The sequence below is a fragment of the Vipera ursinii genome (assembly GCF_947247035.1).
Source record: "Vipera ursinii genome assembly, contig: SUPER_Z_unloc_1, whole genome shotgun sequence".
NCBI classification, from domain to species: domain Eukaryota; kingdom Metazoa; phylum Chordata; class Lepidosauria; order Squamata; family Viperidae; genus Vipera; species Vipera ursinii.
In genome coordinates, this window is record NW_028148449.1 from 965,826 (window position 1) to 985,825 (window position 20,000).

Below are 20,000 nucleotides of genomic sequence, written 5' to 3' on the forward strand. Positions count from 1 at the left end.
TATTCTGTTCTATTCTATATTCTATTCTATTCTATTCTATTCTATTCTATTCTATTCTATTCTATATTCTATTCTATATTCTATATTCTATATTCAATATTCTATTCAATATTCTATTCTATATTCTATTCTATTCTATTCTATTCTATTCTATTCTATTCTATTCTATTCTATTCTATTCTATTCTATTCTATTCTATTCTATATTGCCACAAGGTCCTCACCCCCCCCACACACACTCCCCCGACACACACACAAAGTGAACTAGATAAAAGCACACACACACACACACACACACACACACACACAGAGAGAGAGAGAGAGAGAGAGACCTGCCTCCCTGCCTCCGTCCGGCCCCGCAGTGGGAATCTCCGCTGGGCAGTCAAAATCGGCTATTTTGACGGCGAGCGCAGAGGTCGTGGCGTCCGATCCCGGATGCCTCCTGGGCCCTGCCCGTCCTCCATTTTGGAGGGGTGGGGTGGGTTGGCCCGTCCTGAATCCAATCCCACCGGGGTGCCCGGTCTCTCCTGAACTCCTGAACCCAGGCCATTCAACTTTTCCTTTGCCCCGTAGTCGGACCTCATCCCCACTGCCGGCACTTCACGGAGCGTCGGAACATTACCAAGGGGCCCTGCTTTTTGGCGGGCGTGGAGGTGGGCTTCTGCAAAGGGCAGTGCGCCTCCCACACCAACGTCATCCCGGAGGTAAGACAGCCCTGGAACCCCCACCACCCCCCACGACCCTGGCATTCCTGGCCACAGGGCCCCAAAGGTGCTTCCTCCAGTCGGCCAACTTCTCCGGGAGTCCCGTTCCCCCCCCCACACACCACCCCCGGAATAACCCACTTCCGGCTCGGCGGTTGCAGGAGCCGTACCTGCAGACCATTTGCGACTGCTGCAGCTACCGCCTGGATCCGGTCAGCCCGGTGCGCATCTTGAACCTGCGGTGCCCGGGGGGCGAGACGGAGCCCGTGGTCCTGCCGGTCATCCACGGGTGCGAATGCAGCAGCTGCCAAGGTAAGGTATCCGTTGGGTCTCTAAGAGGGCGGAAAAAGGGCCACGGGAGCCAGGCTGATACTCCTGGGAGGAAGAGAGGGGGGAAATAGCCCTTTCTCTCCCGTGAGGAACCAACCCTCAGATACAAGATCGAGTTTACGGTTATTCCGGAAACTCGATTTAACAATCACAGCCCATGTACCATTAGGCACAATCTCTAGGTCAGGTCCGGCATGGACAAAGAGACATACTCTCTTAAGTTACAAGTTTTTTCAGATCTGAACAGAGGCATACTCTCTTAAGTTACGTGTTTCTTCAGATCTGAGCAAAGACAGACTCTCTTAAGTTACGCATTTATTCAGATCTGAACAGAGGCATACTCTCTTAAGTTATGCGTTTCTTCAGATCTGAGTAGAGACAGACTCTCTTAAGTTACGCATTTATTCAGATCTGAACAGAGACACGCTATCTTAAGTTACGCATTTATTCAGATCTGAGCAAAGAGACATACTCAGCTTACAGGTTTTTTCAGATCTGAGAGACATACTCTCTTAAGTTACATGTTTCTTCAGATCTGAGCAGAGACAGACTCTCTTAAGTTATGCATTTATTCAGATCTGAACAGAGGCATTCTTAAGTTATGTGTTTCTTCAGATCTGAGTAAAGAGAGACTCTCTTAAGTTACACATATATTCAGATCTGAGGCATACTCTCTTAAGTTACGCATTTATTCAGATCTGAGCAAAGAGACATACTCAACTTACAGGTTTTTTCAGATCTGAGAGACATACTCTCTTAAGTTACACGTTTCTTCAGTGAGCAGAGACAGACTCTCTTAAGTTACGCATTTATTCAGATCTGAACAGAGGCATACTCTCTTAAGTTATGTGTTTCTTCAGATCTGAGCAAAGAGAGACTCTCTTAAGTTACACGTTTATTCAAATCTGAGCAGAAAGGCATACTCACGTTACAAGTTTTTTCAGATCTGAGAGACATACTCTCTTAAGTTACACGTTTCTTCAGATCTGAGCAGAGACAGACTCTCTTAAGTTATGCATTTATTCAGATCTGAGCAAAGAGACATACTCAAGTTACAGTTTTTTTCAGATCTGAGACATACTCTCTTAAGTTACACATTTCTTCAGATCTGAGCAGAGACACGCTCTCTTAAGTTACGCATTTATTCAGATCTGAGCAAAGAGACATACTCAGCTTACAGGTTTTTTCAGATCTGAGAGACATACTCTCTTAAGTTACATGTTTCTTCAGATCTGAGCAGAGACAGACTCTCTTAAGTTATGCATTTATTCAGATCTGAACAGAGGCATACTCTCTTAAGTTACGTGTTTATTCAGATCTGAACAGACATACTGTCTTAAGTTACACGTTTCTTCAGATCTGAGCAGAGACACGCTCTCTTAAGTTACACATTTATTCAGATCTGAGCAAAGAGACATACTCAACTTACAGGTTTTTTCAGATCTGAGAGACATACTCTCTTAAGTTACAGGTTTCTTCAGATCTGAGCAGAGACACGCTCTCTTAAGTTACGCATTTATTCAGATCTGAACAGAGGCATACTCTCTTAAGTTATGTGTTTCTTCAGATCTGAGTAAAGAGAGACTCTCTTAAGTTACACATATATTCAGATCTGAGGCATACTCTCTTAAGTTACGCATTTATTCAGATCTGAGCAAAGAGACATACTCAACTTACAGGTTTTTTCAGATCTGAGAGACATACTCTCTTAAGTTACACGTTTCTTCAGATCTGAGTAGAGACAGACTCTCTTAAGTTACGCATTTATTCAGATCTGAACAGAGGCATACTCTCTTAAGTTATGTGTTTCTTCAGATCTGAGCAAAGAGAGATTCTCTTAAGTTACACGTTTATTCAAATCTGAGCAGAAAGGCATACTCACGTTACAAGTTTTTTCAGATTTGAGAGACATACTCTCTTAAGTTACGCGTTTCTTCAGATCTGAGCAGAGACATGCTCTCTTAAGTTATGCATTTATTCAGAACTGAACAGAGGCATACTCTCTTAAGTTACATGTTTATTCAGATCTGAAAAGACATACTGTCTTGTTATAGGATTATTTAGATCTGAGCAGAGACACGCTCTGTTAAGTTACGCATTTATTCAGATCTGAGCAAAGAGACATACTCAAGTTACAGTTTTTTTCAGATCTGAGACATACTCTCTTAAGTTACACATTTCTTCAGATCTGAGCAGAGACACGCTCTCTTAAGTTACGCATTTATTCAGATCTGAGCAAAGAGACATACTCAAGTTACAGTTTTTTTCAGATCTGAGAGACATACTCTCGTAAGTTACATGTTTCTTCAGATCTGAGCAGAGACAGACTCTCTTAAGTTATGCATTTATTCAGAACTGAACAGAGGCATACTCTATTAAGTTATGTGTTTATTCAGATCTGAACAGACATACTGTCTTAAGTTACACGTTTATTCAGATCTGAGCAGAGGCACGCTCTCTTAAGTTACGCGTTTCTTCAGATCTGAGCAAAGAGACATACTCAACTTACAGGTTTTTTCAGATCTGAGACATACTCTCTTAAGTTACACGTTTCTTCAGATCTGAGCAGAGACAGACTCTCTTAAGTTAGGCGTTTATTCAGAACTGAACAGAGGCATACTCTCTTAAGTTACGCATTTATTCAGAACTGAACAGAGGCATACTCTCTTAAGTTACGTGTTTATTCAGATCTGAACAGACATACTATCTTGTTACACGTTTATTCAGATCTGAGCAGAGACATGCTCTCTTAAGTTACACATTTATTCAGATCTGAGCAAAGAGACATACTCAACTTACAGGTTTTTTCAGATCTGAGACATACTCTCTTAAGTTAGGCATTTCTTCAGATCTGAGCAGAGACAGACTCTCTTAAGTTACGCATTTATTCAGAACTGAACAGAGGCATAGTCTCTTAAGTTACGCATTTATTCAGATCTGAGCAAAGAGACATACTCAACTGACAGGTTTTTTCAGATCTGAGACATACACTCGTAAGTTACACGTTTCTTCAGATCTGAGCAAAGAGACAGACTCGCTTAAGTTATGCATTTATTCAGATCTGAGCAGAGGCATACTCTCTTAAGTTACGTGTTTATTCAGATCTGAACAGACATACTGTCTTAAGTTACACGTTTCCTCAGATCTGAGCAGAGACAGGCTCTCTTAAGTTACGCATTTATTCAGAACTGAACAGACATACTGTCTTAAGTTACACGTTTCTTCAGATCTGAGCAGAGGCATGCTCTCTTAAGTTACGCGTTTCTTCAGATCTGAGCAGCGGCATGCTCTCTTAAGTTACGCGTTTCTTCAGATCTGAGCAAAAACACATACTCAACTTACAGGTTTTTTCAGATCTGAGACATACTCTCTTAAGTTACATGTTTCTTCAGATCTGAGCAGAGGCATGCTCTCTTAAGTTACGGATTTATTCAGATCTGAGCAGAGGCATACTCTCTTAAGTTAGGCGTTTATTCAGATCTGAACAGAGACATACTCTCTTAAGTTACACGTTTCTTCAGATCTGAGCAGAGACAGACTCTCTTAAGTTACGCATTTATTCAGATCTGAACAGAGACATACTCTCTTAAGTTACACGTTTATTCAGATCTGAGAGATATACTCTCTTAAGTTACAGGTTTCTTCAGATCTGAACAGAGACGTGCTCTCTTAAGTTACGTGTTTATTCAGATCTGAGAAAAGGTAGGACCTGCCGTGAGGCAGGGAAGGAACCGCATCGTACAATATTTCAGCAAGCACTGATATTTTTATTTGTGTACGTCGATAAGGGAACAAAAGCTGATTAGGAAGGAAACAGCTATTGTCTGCGGGATAGTAGAGAAACAAAGAAATTACTAAAAGGTCCGGATCGCTACCTCTCATTAGAGTAAACATAAGGAATTTCAGCCAATTTTATTTCAAGAAACAATGGTGATTTCTAGTCTTACTGGGGGATTCTGGGAGCTGACGTCCTCCCCTCTTAAAGCATGCCGGCTGGGGGATTCTGGGAGTGGAAGTCCTACACCCTTAAAGCATGCAGAATGAGGGATTGTGGGAGTTGAAAGAACACCAGCTGGGGAATTCTGGGAATAGAAGTCCACCCCTCTTAAAGAATACCGGCTGGGGAATTCTGGGAATGGAAGTCCACCCCCCTTAAAGAATACACCGGCTGGGGGATTCTGGGAATGGAAGCCCACCCCTCTTAAAAGCATTCTGTATGAGGAATTCTGGGTGCTGAAGTCCACCCGACTTCAAGCCTGCCGGCTGGGGGATTCTGGAAATGGAAGTCCTCCCCTCTTCAAGCTTGCCGGCTAGGGGATTCTGGGAGTTGCAGTCCGCAAGTCGTAAAGTGGCCACGTTTGGAGACCCGTGATCCAGGCCCGCCAGTCTAGAGCCCTGCTTAGCAACGGAACCCAAAGCAGCTCTGCAGGGTGGCACCCCTCAAAAGGGACCCCACCCGTTTCCCCCCAAAAAATCTTCCACCTTTAAAAGGCTGCCCCGCGCCCCCCCATCGGGACCCCACCTCCCGTTCTCTTGTCTTTTTTTCATTGCAGGCGGCGATCTCGCCAAGCGCTGACGGACGCCATCCTTCCAGGATCCGAATCGGGGGCGCAAGGGGGGGCACCCCACGCTGCAAATTCACCCAGCCTTTCTCTTCTTTGCCAGTCAATAAACCATTTTTAGCAGCTTCCCGAAGGACTCCTGGTTATTTCTCCGCGTTCCCCCCCGGGGGTGTGTGTTCCGTGCCGGGAAGAGGTGGGGAGTGTGAGGGGTTTTTTCCGGAGGGGGGGGTGAGCGGCAGGTCTGTCACGGGCAAGGAATCCAGAGGCGGCCGGGAGCTTGAAATGGCTCTGAAATGCTCTCAGGTCTCCTGCTGGAGCAGGGGGCTGGACTGGATGACCTCCAAGGCCCCTTCCAACTCTTGTCATTCTGTGGCTCTCTTAAGGGTCCCCTGCTTGGGTAGTGGGCTGGACTAGATGGCCTCCAAGGTCCCTTCCAACTCTGTTAGGAAGGAAGGAAGGAAGGAAGGAAGGAAGGAAGGAAGGAAGGAAGGAAGGAAGGAAGGAAGGAAGGAGACAGGAGGGAGGACGGAGGAAGGAGAGAGGACAGCAAGGAAGAAGACACAAGACAGAGGAAGGAAGGATGGGAGGGCACAAGGGAGGACACAGCAAAGGACAAAGGAAGGAAGGAAGGAAACAGAACAGAGGAAGGAAAGGAAAGGAAAGGAAAGGAAAGGAAAGGAAAGGAAAGGAAAGGAAAGGAAAGGAAAGGAAAGGAAAGGAAAGGAAAGGAAAGGAAAGGAAAGGAAAAAAATGGAGGGAGGACACAGGAAAGGAACAAAGAAAGGAAGGAGACAGGGAAGGAAGGAAGGAAGGAAGGAAGGAAGGACGGACGGACACTGGACAGGAAGGAAGAAAGCAAGGAAGGAAGGACGGACACAGGACAGAGGAAGGAAGGAAGACACAGGGCCAAGGGAGGAAGGAAGAAAGCAAGGAAGGATGGACACAGGACAGAGGAAGGAAGGACACATGACAGGAAGGAAGGAAGGAAGGAAGGAAGGAAGGAAGGAAGGAAGGAAGGAAGGAAGGAGGACACAGGGCCAAGGGAGGAAGGAAGGAAGGAGCAAGGAAGGAAGGATGGACAGGACAGAGGGAGGAAGGAAGGAAGGAAGGAAGACTTGGTTGAGATGCGTATGGGTTTTGGGGGGGGTCCTCCAGGTACTGCTCCAAGTCCCCCTCCCCTTCCTGCCATTTCAGCCTTCCACCAGGCACTGCACCTGGAGAGGCCAACCACCTTGGAGCGAAAGGCCTCCGGAGCAATTTCCGGAGCAACCGGGTGTCTGTGTCTGTGTGTGTCTGCTTCCCCCACAGGCGGAGCCCGGCTACCTTTAAAACTCGGTTGAGGACGCGAGCCTTCGGACCGCAACCGAGCCCCCGAACTCCCGTCGCTAAGTGGGACAGTGGTCCAGCTGGCTTTGCCCAAGTTACCCCCTTTCCCGCAGCCGGTGCTACGTGAAGCACTGCGGCGGTTAAATTACACGCCCCCACCCACCCACCCACCGGTGAAGCGATTCATGGTTTCCCCCGTGACGTTCGTTCACGGATGGTGGCAAAAGGAGAAACCGTGCGACCCCGGGAGGCTCCGAGCGTCGTCAATCGGAGCCAGTGGCCAAGCGTCTGGATTTTGATCGCTGGGGGTGCAGCCACAGTCGTAAGAGGGGGGAAAAACCCCTTTTTTAAAGTGCCGTCGTAACTTTGAAGCGTCACTAAAGGAGCCGAGGATTTCCTGTCCTCTCCTGGGGAAGGCCAAATCCGCTTGAGGCAGGCTCCAATGACAGGAATGTGGCTAGTTCCGGAAGAAACATGGGCCGGCCATGACATAAGCCAGTCAGAATTTCATCCAGGTTGGATCATCCCGAAATGCAAAATTGAGCCGAGAGAGTGGGGACTTCAGTTCCCAGAAACCCCCAGCCCAACTGCTGTAAGAGGGGAGGACCACAACTCCCAGAATCCCCCAACCACCATGCTTTAAGAGGGGTGGACTTCCACTCCCAGAATCCCCCAGCCAGCATGTTAAGATGGGTTGAATTCAAGTCCCAGAATTCCTCATTCTGCCTGTTAAGATGGATGGACTTAAAATTCCCAGAATCCCTCAGCTGGCATGCTTTAAGAAGGGTGAACTTCAACTCCCAGAATCCCCCAGCCAGCCATGCTTTAAGAGGGGAGGCCTTCCACTACCATACGTTTCCCCTCCCCCACGGAAACATTTTAAGATGGGTTGAATTCAAGTCCCAGGATCCGCCCCCCCCCCCAGTCTGCATGTTAAGATGGGTGGACTTACTCCCAGAATTCCCCAGCCAGCATCTTTTAAGAGGGGTGGAATTCAACTCCCAGAATCCCCCAGCCGCCATGCTTTAAAAGGGGTGGAGTTCAGCCCCCAGAAATCCTTAGCCAGCACGTTAAGATGAGTTGATTTCCAGTCCCAGAATTCCTCAGCCTGCATCTTCCAAGAGTGGAGAATTCAATTCCCAGAATTCCCCAGCCAGGATCCTTTAAGGGTGTGTGTGTCTTCAACTACTCCTCCTCCTAGCCCTGATGACGTTCCCTAGTTGGGTCACGAGACATTTGCAAGGAAACCACCCAGCTCAGAGTCCTTCCTTCCTTCCAGCCCTGATGATGTTCCCTAGTTGGGTCACGAGATGTCTGGAAGGAAAACCACCCAGCTCAGAGAGCACCAGGGACCCCACAGCCTGTCTGTCATTCCTTCCTTCCTTCCTTCCTTCCTTCTCCTCCACCCTTCTAGCCCTGATGACGTTCCCTAGTTGGGTCATGAAATGTCTGCAAGGAAACCACCCAGCTGAGAGGACCATGGACCCCACAGTCAGTCCTTCCTTCCTTCCTTCCTTCCTTCCTTCCTTCCTTCCTTCCTTCCTTCCTTCTCCTCTTCCTCCTTCTAGCCCTGATGATGTTCCCCTAGTTGGGTCATGAGACGTCTGCAAGGAAACCACCCAGCTCAGAGTCCCTCCTTCCTTCCTTCCTTCCTCTTCTAGCCCTGATGATGTTCCCTAGTTGGGTCATGAGACGTCTGCAAGGAAACCACCCAGCTCAGAGTCCCTCCTTCCTTCCTTCCTTCCTTCCTTCCTTCCTTCCTTCCTCTTCTAGCCCTGCTGATGTTCCCTAGTTGGGTCATGAGACGTCTGCAAGGAAACCACCCAGCTGAGAGAGGACCATGGACCCCACAGTCCTTCCTTCCTTCCTTCTCCTCCTCCTCCTTCCTTCAAGCACTGATGACGTTCCCTAGTTGGGTCATGAGACGCCTGCAAGGAAACCACCCAGCTCAGAGAGCACCAGGGACCCCAGTCTGTCCGTCCTTCCTTCCTTCCTCCTTCTAGCCCTGATGACGTTCCCTAGTTGGGTCATGAGACGTCTGCAAGGAAACCACCCAGCTCAGAGTCCGTCCTTCCTTCCTTCCTTCCTTCCTTCCTTCCTTCCTTCCTTCCTTCCCCTTCTAGCCCTGCTGATGTTCCCTAGTTGGGTCATGAGACGTCTGCAAGGAAACCACCCAGCTGAGAGAGGACCATGGACCCCACAGTCCTTCCTTCCTTCCTTCTCCTCCTCCTCCTTCCTTCAAGCACTGATGACGTTCCCTAGTTGGGTCATGAGACGCCTGCAAGGAAACCACCCAGCTCAGAGAGCACCAAGGATCCCACAGTCTTCCTCCTCCTCCTCCTCCTCTTCCTCCTCCATCATCATATTAATTTTCTGGTTTATTGCAGCTGTCTTGAAAAGTGGCTCTTTGGTCACGATCCAGCCTGCCGGACGCAGGTACGTTCCGCTCCCTAGTTCGTGCTTCCAGGGCCAAACCGGCTGGAATTTTTTTTTCAGGAAGCAAAGTCCCCAGCTTCCGGAAAGCCTTCCGGGCCGCTCGGAGGGCGAAGCTACGTCAGAGGGCATTGGGCGGAATACGGGACCCTTTTCGCGTGCCAGGCGGTCCTTTGACTTACGACGAGAACAGCGCCCCAAATTTCTGTTGTCGGGCGAGACAATTGGTTAGGTGAGTGTTGCCCCGTTTTGACGACCGTTCTTGCCCCGGTTGTTAAGCAAATTCCCCCCTCCCCCCACTTGACTTTGCTGCTCAGAAGGCCGTAAAAGGGGATCACGTGACCTTGGGGCACAGCAATGGTCACAAAGAGGAAGCAGATGCTCAAGTTTGATCCCATCACCCCGGGGATGCTGCAACGGTCGTCAGCGTGAAAAAGGGGCGCCGGTCCCATTTTTCAGCGCCGCTGTAACTTTGAAGGGTCCACCAAATGAGCTGTCGTAAGTCGAGGACCGCCTGTACGTCTGGAGAAACACCGCTACGTTTTTCACAATCACGGAGCTGGAAGGGGAACGGCCCTCCTCGATCAAGTGGGGGCAAAGACCGAAGGGTCTTTCCGGCTTAGCGTTACGCGCTTCGGAAGGGGTGTCAAACTTCCAGCCCACGGGCCAGTTGCCTCAGGTGGACGCCGCGCTCACCCCAGCTCCAGCAATGCAAAAAAAAAAAAAAAAGTGATACGTCGCGCCACGTCACGTGACGTGGCAAGTTTGACACCCGTTCTCTAGAAAGAGTGAACGCCCGTGTCAGGCTTGTTTTGACGGTCCTCCGCTGGTTGCTCAAAACCAGAGACACACGAAGCTGAAGCCTGCAGGAAGGACTGTCGACTCTCCAAACTGGGAGAAGAACAGCCAGCTGTCCCTTTGTCCCAAAAGGGCAGGAGTAAAAGCTGGAATATTTTAGTCCTGGGATGGGGTCGTTTTTATTGTTGAGGCGTGCCGCAGGCAAAACAGTGCCACCGTCTCCAATAAAGCAACGTTTCTCGCAGCCGCTGGGTCCAGACGTTTTGGTGGGCGGCGCCTCCCAAACCGACACCTCCCTCCGTGCGCCGTCCCGAGAGTCTTCGCGGACGGTGAGATCCCGACGGGAACCAGCGCCTCCTCACCTGTGGCTCCTCTGATGCAGCGTCAGGTACTTCTTCTGCACGAATCGCCTCCCGCAGTCGGCGCAGACGATGGGAGCCACTTCCGGCTGGACGGACGCCACCCCTGAAGGGAGCCTCGACTCCTTCCTCTTCCTCCCTGCCCCTTGCCCTGCCCTGGGGGCCTTTCTATCTGCCACGAGTGGACTCCGCTTGCTCGGCAGCGGGGCACTTCGCGGCGCTTCGTCTTTGTGCGTCTTCTGGTGCACCAACATGATTTTCTTGTCCCGGAAGCGCTTCTGGCACTGCGGACACTCGTACGGCTTCTCCTTGGCACGCACCCTTTGCAGGCTGAGCCCGGTGGTGTCCCCCAGGGGCAGCGTCTCCCCGCGGTGGACCTTCAGGTGGCTGTTGAGGTGCTGCTTCTGCCGGCATGTCTTGCTGCAGAATGGGCAGCGGTACGGCCGCTCGCCGGTGTGCATGCGGTAGTGGATGTTCAGTGTGGCCTTATCCCGGAAGGTCTTCTCGCACTCGGGGCACTTGTATGGCCGCTCGCCGGTGTGGAAGCGCAGGTGCTTGACCAGGTGCTGCTTGTAGCCGAAGCGCTTGCCGCACGCCATGCACAGAAAAGGTTTCTCGCCGGTGTGCACCCGCTGGTGGCTGCGGACGTTGCGTTCCTGGGCGAAGCACTTCCCGCACTGCTCGCAGGAGAAGGGGCGCTCCTTGATGTGCGAGGCCATGTGCGCCACCAGGATCTGCTTGAGCCGGAAGCTGCGCCCACACTCCAGGCAGGCGAAGGGCCGCTCCGTCGAGTGGGTGCCCTGGTGCTTGCGCAGGCTCTGCTTCTTGTTGAAGCTCTTCCCGCACTGCGCGCAGCTGTGGGGCTTCTTCGGATCGGGCGGGCAGCGGAGGTGGCAGAGCAGCTGCATCTTGGCCGCCAAGCTCTTTTTCGAGGAGCCGCTGCGGGCCACGACCGACGGGGCCGGCTTCCTGCGCAGGTGGGTCTTGATGTGCCGCTTGAGGTCCCCCCGGGAGGGGAAGGCCTTGGGGCAGAGGTGGCATTTGAACGGGCGTTCTCCGGTGTGTGTCCGGATGTGGATGGTCATGGCCACGTTGCTGAGGAAGCTTTTGCCGCATTCGGGGCACTTGGGCGGGTTCATCTTCAACGTCACCCGCGGGGGGCCTTTGTTTTCGGGTTTGGGTATTGGGTTGACGGTCCGGGGTCGGCCTTTCTTCCTCTTCCCAGTGGGCATTACAGAGGACCCAGTCTCCGCTCTGCCCTCACCTTCGTCGACCCTCCCGATATCATCTTCTGCTGGAAGAAAGGGGACACCTCATCATCGTGGGCCAGACGGAGAATCATAATTAAGATTTCTACCCCACTTCTTCTTACTCCCCCCACTCCACCCCAAAATGGCTACCTAGCAATCTACTCCCAATCTCAGCTTGAGAGGTGGCAGTGTCAACATCGCAACCGTCGCTCCTTGGCTTGCCTCTTTTTCAGCAGCATCCAGGGGGCGCTGGTGGCCATCCAAAGTCAAGACGGCCCCTGCGACCGCTAAGCTTCTTTGGATGGGCGTCAGGCACTTGCGGTGGCCGTCTTGACTTTTTTGACCCGCCTCCCCAAAAATCCCCCGGACCAAATGTTGTCGCTGGAATCTCGCGCTCCGCAGATCAGCTTTGCGAGTTGCTGCGATGCCAGACGAAATTATTGCGTGGTTCCGGGCATCGCTCGAATCAGTAATGGCCAAGCAATGACACGCGTGTCAAAAATGACACGTTGTGACCTTTTCAGTTATACGCCACTCTTTGCCAACCCCCCCCAACCACAATTATTCTCGACAGCAGCTAAGTAAATCACTGCCCGTTAAGCTAGTCACACGGCTATGAAATAAATCTGGCTTTCCCTGTTGCAAAAAGAGGATCACGTGACCCCGGGACACTGCGACCGTCATAAATATGAGCTGGTTGCCAGGCGTCTGAATTTGGATCACACCATCACGGAGAGACCGCAATGGTCGTAAGTGTGTAAAACGGTCCTCAACGAAATGGTAAATAAATTCTGACCCAGCCACTGGCCTTGTGGATCTGTCCATTCGCACGGCTTCCACAATTCTCCTGTAATAACGGCCTCCTTACGTTCAATCTGGTTGATAATCTGCGGCTTGACGGGCAGGAGGCCTGTTGGAAAGAGAGAAAAAAGCAAAGGGGTCTCAACTCATTCCATGTCTATTTTCCCCATCCCTAGAGGGAGGGGTAGCTGCCCTCCCCAGTCCTGACCAGTCTCCCCCCTGCACACAAACTGGGAGATTTTGGGGGAAGGAACTGGCTGTTAGGAACTGGGACTTTTCCCCAATCCCCGAGGCCAGCAGTAAATTCTCTCCTTGGATGAACTGGGAAACCTGAAGTCCCTTGTCGATCCATTCCAGATTTCCTAAATACAGGGAGTCCTCAATTTACAATGGTTCATTTAGTGACCATCGTAAGTATGAGCCAGTCGCCAAACCTTTGAATTTCGATCATGTGACCCCAGGTTTAGTGCAACGGTCGTAAGCGTGAAAGACGCTCCTAAGACACTTTTTGTTCCCCGGTATAACTTTAAACCGATCAGTAAACGAATTGTTGTAAGTTGAGAACTACACATGCAGAATAACAGAGTTGGAAAGGAGCTTGGAGGCCATCTAGTCCAGCCCCCTGCTCAAGCAGGAGTCGTGATATAGATCTCAACTTACAACAGTTCCTTTAAAGTTACAACAGTCCATTTTTCGCACTTATCCCCGCGGTCACGTGATCAACACTTGGATGCTTGGCAACGGACGTATTCACGACGGTTGCCAGGGTGTTGGGAGTCACCTGATCCCCTTTTCTGGCGACCTTCCGAACAAGCAAAAGTCCAGGGGGACGCCAGATTCACTTCACAAGCGTCTTGACGCATTTAAAAACTGCGGCGACGCACTTAACAACTGGGGGGGCAGGGAAAGGTCGTAAGACGGGACACAACTCACTGAACAAATTTCCTCGCTCGGCGGCGTACATTGGGGGGGGGGCTCGGTGATGGTCGTAAGTTGAGGACTCTCTGTAGTTGAGTTTCCAAATCTCAAGAAGGGATCTCTTCTTGGATGGCCCCATTAGGTTCTAGGTTCTAGATTCTACCCGAAGGATCCAGAGCAACTGGACCTGGGTTCAGAGAAAGGGAGTGAAAGAGCGCGTGGACCAGCACCGAGTCCCATGGAAAGTTACGGGACCAAACGGGCTTATGGAGGCCGAGCAGAGAAGGCTGAGGAGCAGGCCCTCTTCTAGAACCTCAAACAACCTCACCTTCAAGAAGGTGAGGACCTCTCCCATGCTGTCCTAGAGTGCGGAATAAGGGATTTAACTGGAGGGATCCTTGCTGCTCCCTGAGCTGGGTGGTTTCCTTGCAAACGTTTCATTACCAAACTAGGTAATATCATCAGTGCTAGAAGGGAGTGAAGTTTGTGGAGGAGGAGGAGGAGGAGGAGGAGGAGGAGGAGGAGGAGGAGGAGGAAGAGGAGGAGGAGGAGGAGGACTGTGGTGTCTTTGGTGCTCTCCGAGCTTGGTTGCTTTCGGTGCTAGAAGGGAGTGAGGTTTGCGGAGAAGAGGAGAGGAAAGGCGGGGGGGGAGGAGAAGGAGGGGGAGGAGGAAGGACTGTAGGGTCTTTGGTGTCCTCTGAGTTGGTTGCTTTCTTGCAGACCTTTCATGACCAAACTAGGTAACGTCGTCAGTGCTAGAAGGGAGTGGGGATCAGTTCTGTAACCTCACTCCTTTCTTGCACTGGTGTGGTTACCTAGATGGGTCATGAAACGTCTGCAAGAAAACCACCAAGCTCAGAGAGCACCAAGGACACCACACCACCTCCCCCTCCTCCTTCTTCTTCTTCCTCTTCTTCTTTCTCCTCCTCCTCCTCTCTGCGAATCCCTCTCCCTTCTAGCACTGATGGTGTTCTCTAGTTGGATCATGAAAGGTCTGCAAAGAAACCCCCCCCAGCTCAGACAGCATCGAGGACCCCACAGTTCAACCCTGAGCTACATATATCCTAAAAAGGTAAAGGTTCCCCCGCACACGCGTGCTAGTCGTTTCCGACTCTAGGGGCCGGTGCTCATCTCCATTTCAAAGCCGAAGAGCCAGCGCTTGTCCGAGGACGTCTCCGTGGTCATGTGGCCGGCGTGACTAGACACCAAAGGTGCACAGAACGCTGTTACCTTCCCACTGGAGTGGTCCCTATTTTTCTACTTGCATTTTTTTTACGTGCTTTCGAACTGCTAGGTTGGCAGAAGCTGGGACGCGTAACAGGCACTCACTCTTGTTACGCGGCACTCGGGATTTGACCCGCAAAACTGCCGACCTTCTGATCGACAAGCTCAGCGTCCTAACCCACTGAGCCACCGCGTCCCTTACATATATCCTACTCGTGGACTAAATAGACAGGTAGGTAGGGTCTGAATGAATGTTAGAGGAAAAGCTTCCTTACCTATCCCAAAGGTGATGATCTCCTGGTCCCTGGAGGTATTCAAGCACAGGCTGGACCGCCATCTTTGGGGGGATTATTTTTATCTGCTTTCCTGCTTTGAGCAGGACATTAAGGTTCGAGGACCTCGGGAGCCCCTTCCGAAGGTTCTAGCACGCCCTTCAGAGCGGTTTGGACTACGAATCCCATCGTCCAAACCCGGCACGGCATTTGGAAGACAGACTCGATCTCCCGAGGTCCTGGGGGCCTCTCCTAAGCGTGAACCAAAGCCGCTCCATCCTCAAGAGACCGAGGGTCTGTCAATCAAATGTTCTCCAGCCGGGGAGACCCGATAGCTTCCGTCTCTTCCAGCAAAGGCACCCACGGATGGTCTGAAAGGACCGGAGGAGGCCGTGGAGATCGTCGCCACAGCCTTTGATAGTGCAACGGAAGCTCCACCATCAAAAACACCCAACGAGGAGAAGGTCTGTGGCCTTCATCTCTTGCTGCTTGAAGGTTGCCCAGAAGCGTCCAGCTGACCTCTGTTGGAGACAGAAATCTGGGGCCAAGGAGGATTGCAGGAGGTCAACTCACCCTCTCCCCTCCACCACCTGAGCAATGAAGTCGTTCTTACCCAAGGAAAGAACTGCCTCGTAATTCTCCATCATCACAGCTTGGTAGAGCTCCCGTTGCCATTCGCTTAATTCTTCCCATTCCTCCCGGGAGAAATAAATGGCCACGTCCTCGAAGGTCACCTGCAAGGAAACAATCCTGGGGTTTGGATCCATGGTTCCGAGGCTCCCAGAGGCTCCCACTTATCTCCTGATGCTCAAGAACAATGGGCTCTGACACCTGGCTCGATACGGTACCAGTAACGGCAAGAGCAATCTCAAGAGTCTTAATGCCAGAGTCCCCAGTCCCTGGGCCAAAGCCCACACTCAGCTGCGGCCTGTTTAAAACTGGGCCAGTTGAGCGATGGGCAAGCACGCCAGAAGTGCCACTCGCGCGAGTGGCACTGGGCAAGCATGCGCGCCGAACGCCGCTGACAAAAGTGAAGTGGAGATGTTGAGGCTCCAGAACATGGGTCAGCAACCAGCGGCTCTGGAGCCACATGCGGCTCTTTCAGTTTGCAGAGAGAGAGACAGAGAGAAAGAGATAGAGAGAGGCACTTGAGCTTCCCTTCTCTCTCTCTCTCTGTAACTCAAGCTGACAAGCTTACTGAGCGGAGCTCCTGCCTTTGCTGCGTCTCCGCAGGAAGCAGCAGCTCTCAAGGGCAGGAGAGCCAGCCCAATAAGAATGTGTGTCAGCTTGTTCGAGAACAGCGTGAAGCCAGCTTGCCAGATGAGCAGATCGGAGAGACGGGGGGGGGGGGAGAGAGGGAGGGAGAAAAAGAGAGGGAGAGAGAGAGAGAACTCACGCACAGCAGCCTTTGTGGCTCCCAGTATTATTTTTTTTCCTCTGGGAAACAGATCCAAGTGGCTCTTTGAGTATTTAAGGTTGCCGACCCCTGCTCTAGAGAAGAGTGCAGAGAAGAGCAACAAAGATGATCGGGGGACTGGAGGCTAAAACGTAGAAAGAAGGGTGGCTGGAATTGGGTATGTCTAGTTTCACAAAGAGAAGGACGAGGGGAGACATGACAGCAGCGTTCCAGTATCTCAGGGGCTGCCCCAAAAAAGAGGGAGTCAAGCTCTTCTCCAAAGCACCCGAAGGCAGGACGAGAAGCAACAGATGGGAACTCACAGTGCTTTTTTTGTAAAAGAAAAAGGTGCCGGAACTCACGCATGTCATACAACCCACCTTGCCTACCCTACAAGGTTCCATCTAAAAAAGGTGCCGTCACATGACAAAAAAAGCCCTGGGAACTCATCAAAGAGAGAAGCAACCTGGAACTAAGGAGAAATTTCCTGACAGTGAGGACCAGTGGAACAACCTGCTTCCAGAAGTTGTGGATTGCTCCAACACTGGAGGTTTTTAAGAAAATATCGGACAACCATTTGTCTGACATGGTATAGGCAGGGCTTTTTTTCTCATACAACGCTCAGAACGGAGTTCCGGCACCTTTTTTGGATGGAACCTTGTAGGGTAGCCAAGGCAGGTTGTATAACATGTGTGAGTTCCGGCACCTTTTTCTTTTACAAAAAAAGCACTGGGTATAGGGCAGAGGTAGGCAACCTTGGCTCTTTGATGACTCGTGGACTTCAACTCCCAGAATTCCAGAGCCACGAATTCTCTCTCTCTCTCTCTCTCTCTAATTTGTTATAGAATAAGAAATTAAGGAAATAAATATGTATTAGCCTAAAGGTAAAGGTAAAGGTTCCCCCGCACATGTGTGCTAGTCGTTTCCGACTCTAGGGGCCGGTGCTCATCTCCGTTTCAAAGCCAAAGAGCCAGCGAATGTCCGAGGACATCTCCGTGGTCATGTGGCCGGCATGACTAGACGCCAAAGGCGCACGGAACGCTGTTCCCTTCCCACCGTAGTGGTCCCTATTTTTCTACTTGCATTTTTTTTTTTACGTGCTTTCGAACTGCTAGGTTGGCAGAAGCTGGGACGAGTAACAGGCGCTCACTCTGTTACGCGGCACTTGGGATTCGACCCGCCAAACTGCCGATTTTCTGATCGACAAGCTCAGCGTCCTAACCCACCGAGCCACCACGTCCCTTATGTATTAGCCTAGGTTGCCGATATTTAGATATTTTAAATAGTATGTTATTTCTTATGTTTCTTTACTCTTATTTTCCTTCCTTTCTTTTTTCTTTTTTTCATTGTTTTATTTATTTCTTTAAAAATGTAAAAGGGTGAGACGGCTTATATGGGGGGGAGGAGAAATAGAATTAAATTTGTAAATGTAAATGCAATTAACTTTTGAGAAAATCTTCACCAGCAAGAATATCCAGAATTTGGTGGGAGAAATAAAAGTAAAATAAGCATCGTGACAGGATTTACGATGAGGCGACCAGAATGATTGAAGAGAAAAGAAACATTGCACGGATTATGATTGCTATTTTTAGGAATATTGGGGGAAAAAATTATGCCTTTAATTGTTATTTATCGCTTGCGAAAAGAGGATATTTGGGAGGGGGGAAGAGGAAATCAACTAAAATTAATATGCGGAGTAGGGATTATAGAAATTAACCGTTAACGATTCTTTTAGAAGTGTAACCCAGACAACGCACTGATCACCAATTATTGAGTGGTGGTGGTGGGGGGGGAAATCGATAAAATATATTTAAAAGAAATAAATAAAAAAGAAACATTTGTGCGAATACGGTTAAAGAAATAGAAAAGATCCTGAATGCATATATGTCATTCTAAAGAGGGATGAATTCCTTAAATAATCCGGTGTGCTTTTTTTCACCCCTTTTTCTATTACCGTATTTTCCGGCGTATAAGACGACCCGGCGTATAAGACGACCCCCCCAACTTTTGAGAAGATTTTCATGGGTTAAAAAGTCGTCTTATACGCCGGAAAATACGGTCTATTTCTCGATATCAGTAATATAATACTGCTGAAATGGCCTAGAAAAATTCAGGGGTTGGCAACCTTGGCTCTTTTATGACTCGTGGACTTCAACTCCCAGAATTCCTCAGCCAGCCACGCTGAGGGGAGAGGAAGTGGTTTGCAAGCTGAGCCACACCGGGTGAGGAATTCTGGGAGTTGAAGTCCACGAGTCAGGAAGGGGGGGCCATAGTTCCCCCATGCCGGCTGAGGAATTCTGGGAGTTGAAGTCCACGAGTCAGGAAGGGGGGCCATAGTTCCCCCATGCCGGCTGAGGAATTCTGGGAGTTGAAGTCCACGAGTCAGGAAGGGGGGCCATAGTTCCCCCATGCTGGCTGAGGAATTCTGGGAGTTGAAGTCCATGAGTCACGAAGGGGGGCCATATTTCCCCCATGCCGGCTGAGGAATTCTGGGAGTTGAAGTCCACGAGTCAGGAAGGGGGGCCATAGTTCCCCCATGCTGGCTGAGGAATTCTGGGAGTTGAAGTCCACAAGTCACGAAGGGGGGCCATATTTCCCCCATGCCGGCTGAGGAATTCTGGGAGTTGAAGTCCACGAGTCAGGAAGGGGGGCCATAGTTCCCCCATGCCGGCTGAGGAATTCTGGGAGTTGAAGTCCACGAGTCATGAAGGGGGGCCATAGTTCCCCCATGCTGGCTGAGGAATTCTGGGAGTTGAAGTCCACGAGTCACGAAGGGGGGCCATATTTCCCCCATGCTGGCTGAGGAATTCTGGGAGTTGAAGTCCACGAGTCATGAAGGGGGGCCATAGTTCCCCCATGCCGGCTGAGGAATTCTGGGAGTTGAAGTCCACGAGTCATGAAGGGGGGCCATAGTTCCCCCATGCTGGCTGAGGAATTCTGGGAGTTGAAGTCCATGAGTCACGAAGGGGGGCCATATTTCCCCCATGCTGGCTGAGGAATTCTGGGAATTGAAGTCCACGAGTCAGGAAGGGGGGCCATAGTTCCCCCATGCCGGCTGAGGAATTCTGGGAGTTGAAGTCCACGAGTCAGGAAGGGGGGCCATAGTTCCCCCATGCCGGCTGAGGAATTCTGGGAGTTGAAGTCCACGAGTCATAAAAGGGCCAAGGTTGCCTACCTCTGGCCAAGATGAAGGAAATATTTTAGATAATTAGTTAAATCTGTCTGAATTTAGGAAAATTATAATGTACAAAATAGGACAAAAACATGTTTTGAATAAGAGTTAAAGGATTTAGACGACTAGGCGCATTACGTGGAACATTGAAAGATTAAATATATTTTTAATCACGGTTAAAAAGAAGAAGAATTTTTTGGGAATAAATATATATTAGCTTAGGAGGAATATATATATTTTAAGCAGCGTTTTACTTTTGATTTTTCTTTTCTCTGGCTCTCTTTCTCCCCTATTCTTTCCTGGTTTTACCTCTTCTTTAAGACATGTCAAATGGTTTATATGGGAAAAATGGATTTAAATCTTGAAATGTAATTAACTGTGGAGAAAATCTTAACCAGGAAGAATTCCTTTGAGCTTTACGGGAGAAGCCCATCTAAATAAATAAATATAAATATA

At 50.0% G+C, this 20,000-nt stretch overlaps 2 protein-coding genes across 7 annotated transcripts in view; one reads left to right on the plus strand and one right to left on the minus strand.

The window, feature by feature from the left end:
• LOC310650484 (SCO-spondin-like) overlaps positions 1–5,676 on the plus strand; it is a gene marked incomplete at its 5' end in the record, with an annotated part of 163,300 nt that extends 157,624 nt beyond the window's left edge. The window contains 3 exons of the mRNA XM_083380033.1: positions 573–703; positions 865–1,015; positions 5,587–5,676. Coding sequence (XP_083236159.1) covers positions 573–703; positions 865–1,015; positions 5,587–5,609 — 305 coding nt within the window. The 3' untranslated portion in view covers positions 5,610–5,676. The remainder of the gene's footprint in view (positions 1–572; positions 704–864; positions 1,016–5,586) is intronic.
• Positions 5,677–8,666: 2,990 nt separating this feature from the next.
• Positions 8,667–20,000, minus strand: part of LOC310650456 (uncharacterized protein) — a 16,893-nt gene continuing 5,559 nt past the window's right edge. Inside the window, exons 1-4 of one of the 6 annotated variants that reach the window (XR_014494376.1) lie at positions 15,590–15,775; positions 12,558–12,671; positions 9,168–11,802; positions 8,667–9,037 (exon numbers count right to left, since the gene is read on the minus strand). Coding sequence is in view for 5 of the 6 variants with exons in the window: in XM_083380005.1 (XP_083236131.1) it covers positions 10,511–11,802; positions 12,570–12,671; positions 15,590–15,743 (1,548 nt within the window). In the remaining variant the exon portion in view is untranslated. Of the gene's footprint in view, positions 9,038–9,167; positions 11,803–12,557; positions 12,672–13,495; positions 13,635–15,589; positions 15,776–20,000 lie in introns of those variants that run through there. The other 5 variants (XM_083380004.1, XM_083380008.1, XM_083380005.1 and 2 more) reach the window with 5 other exon arrangements.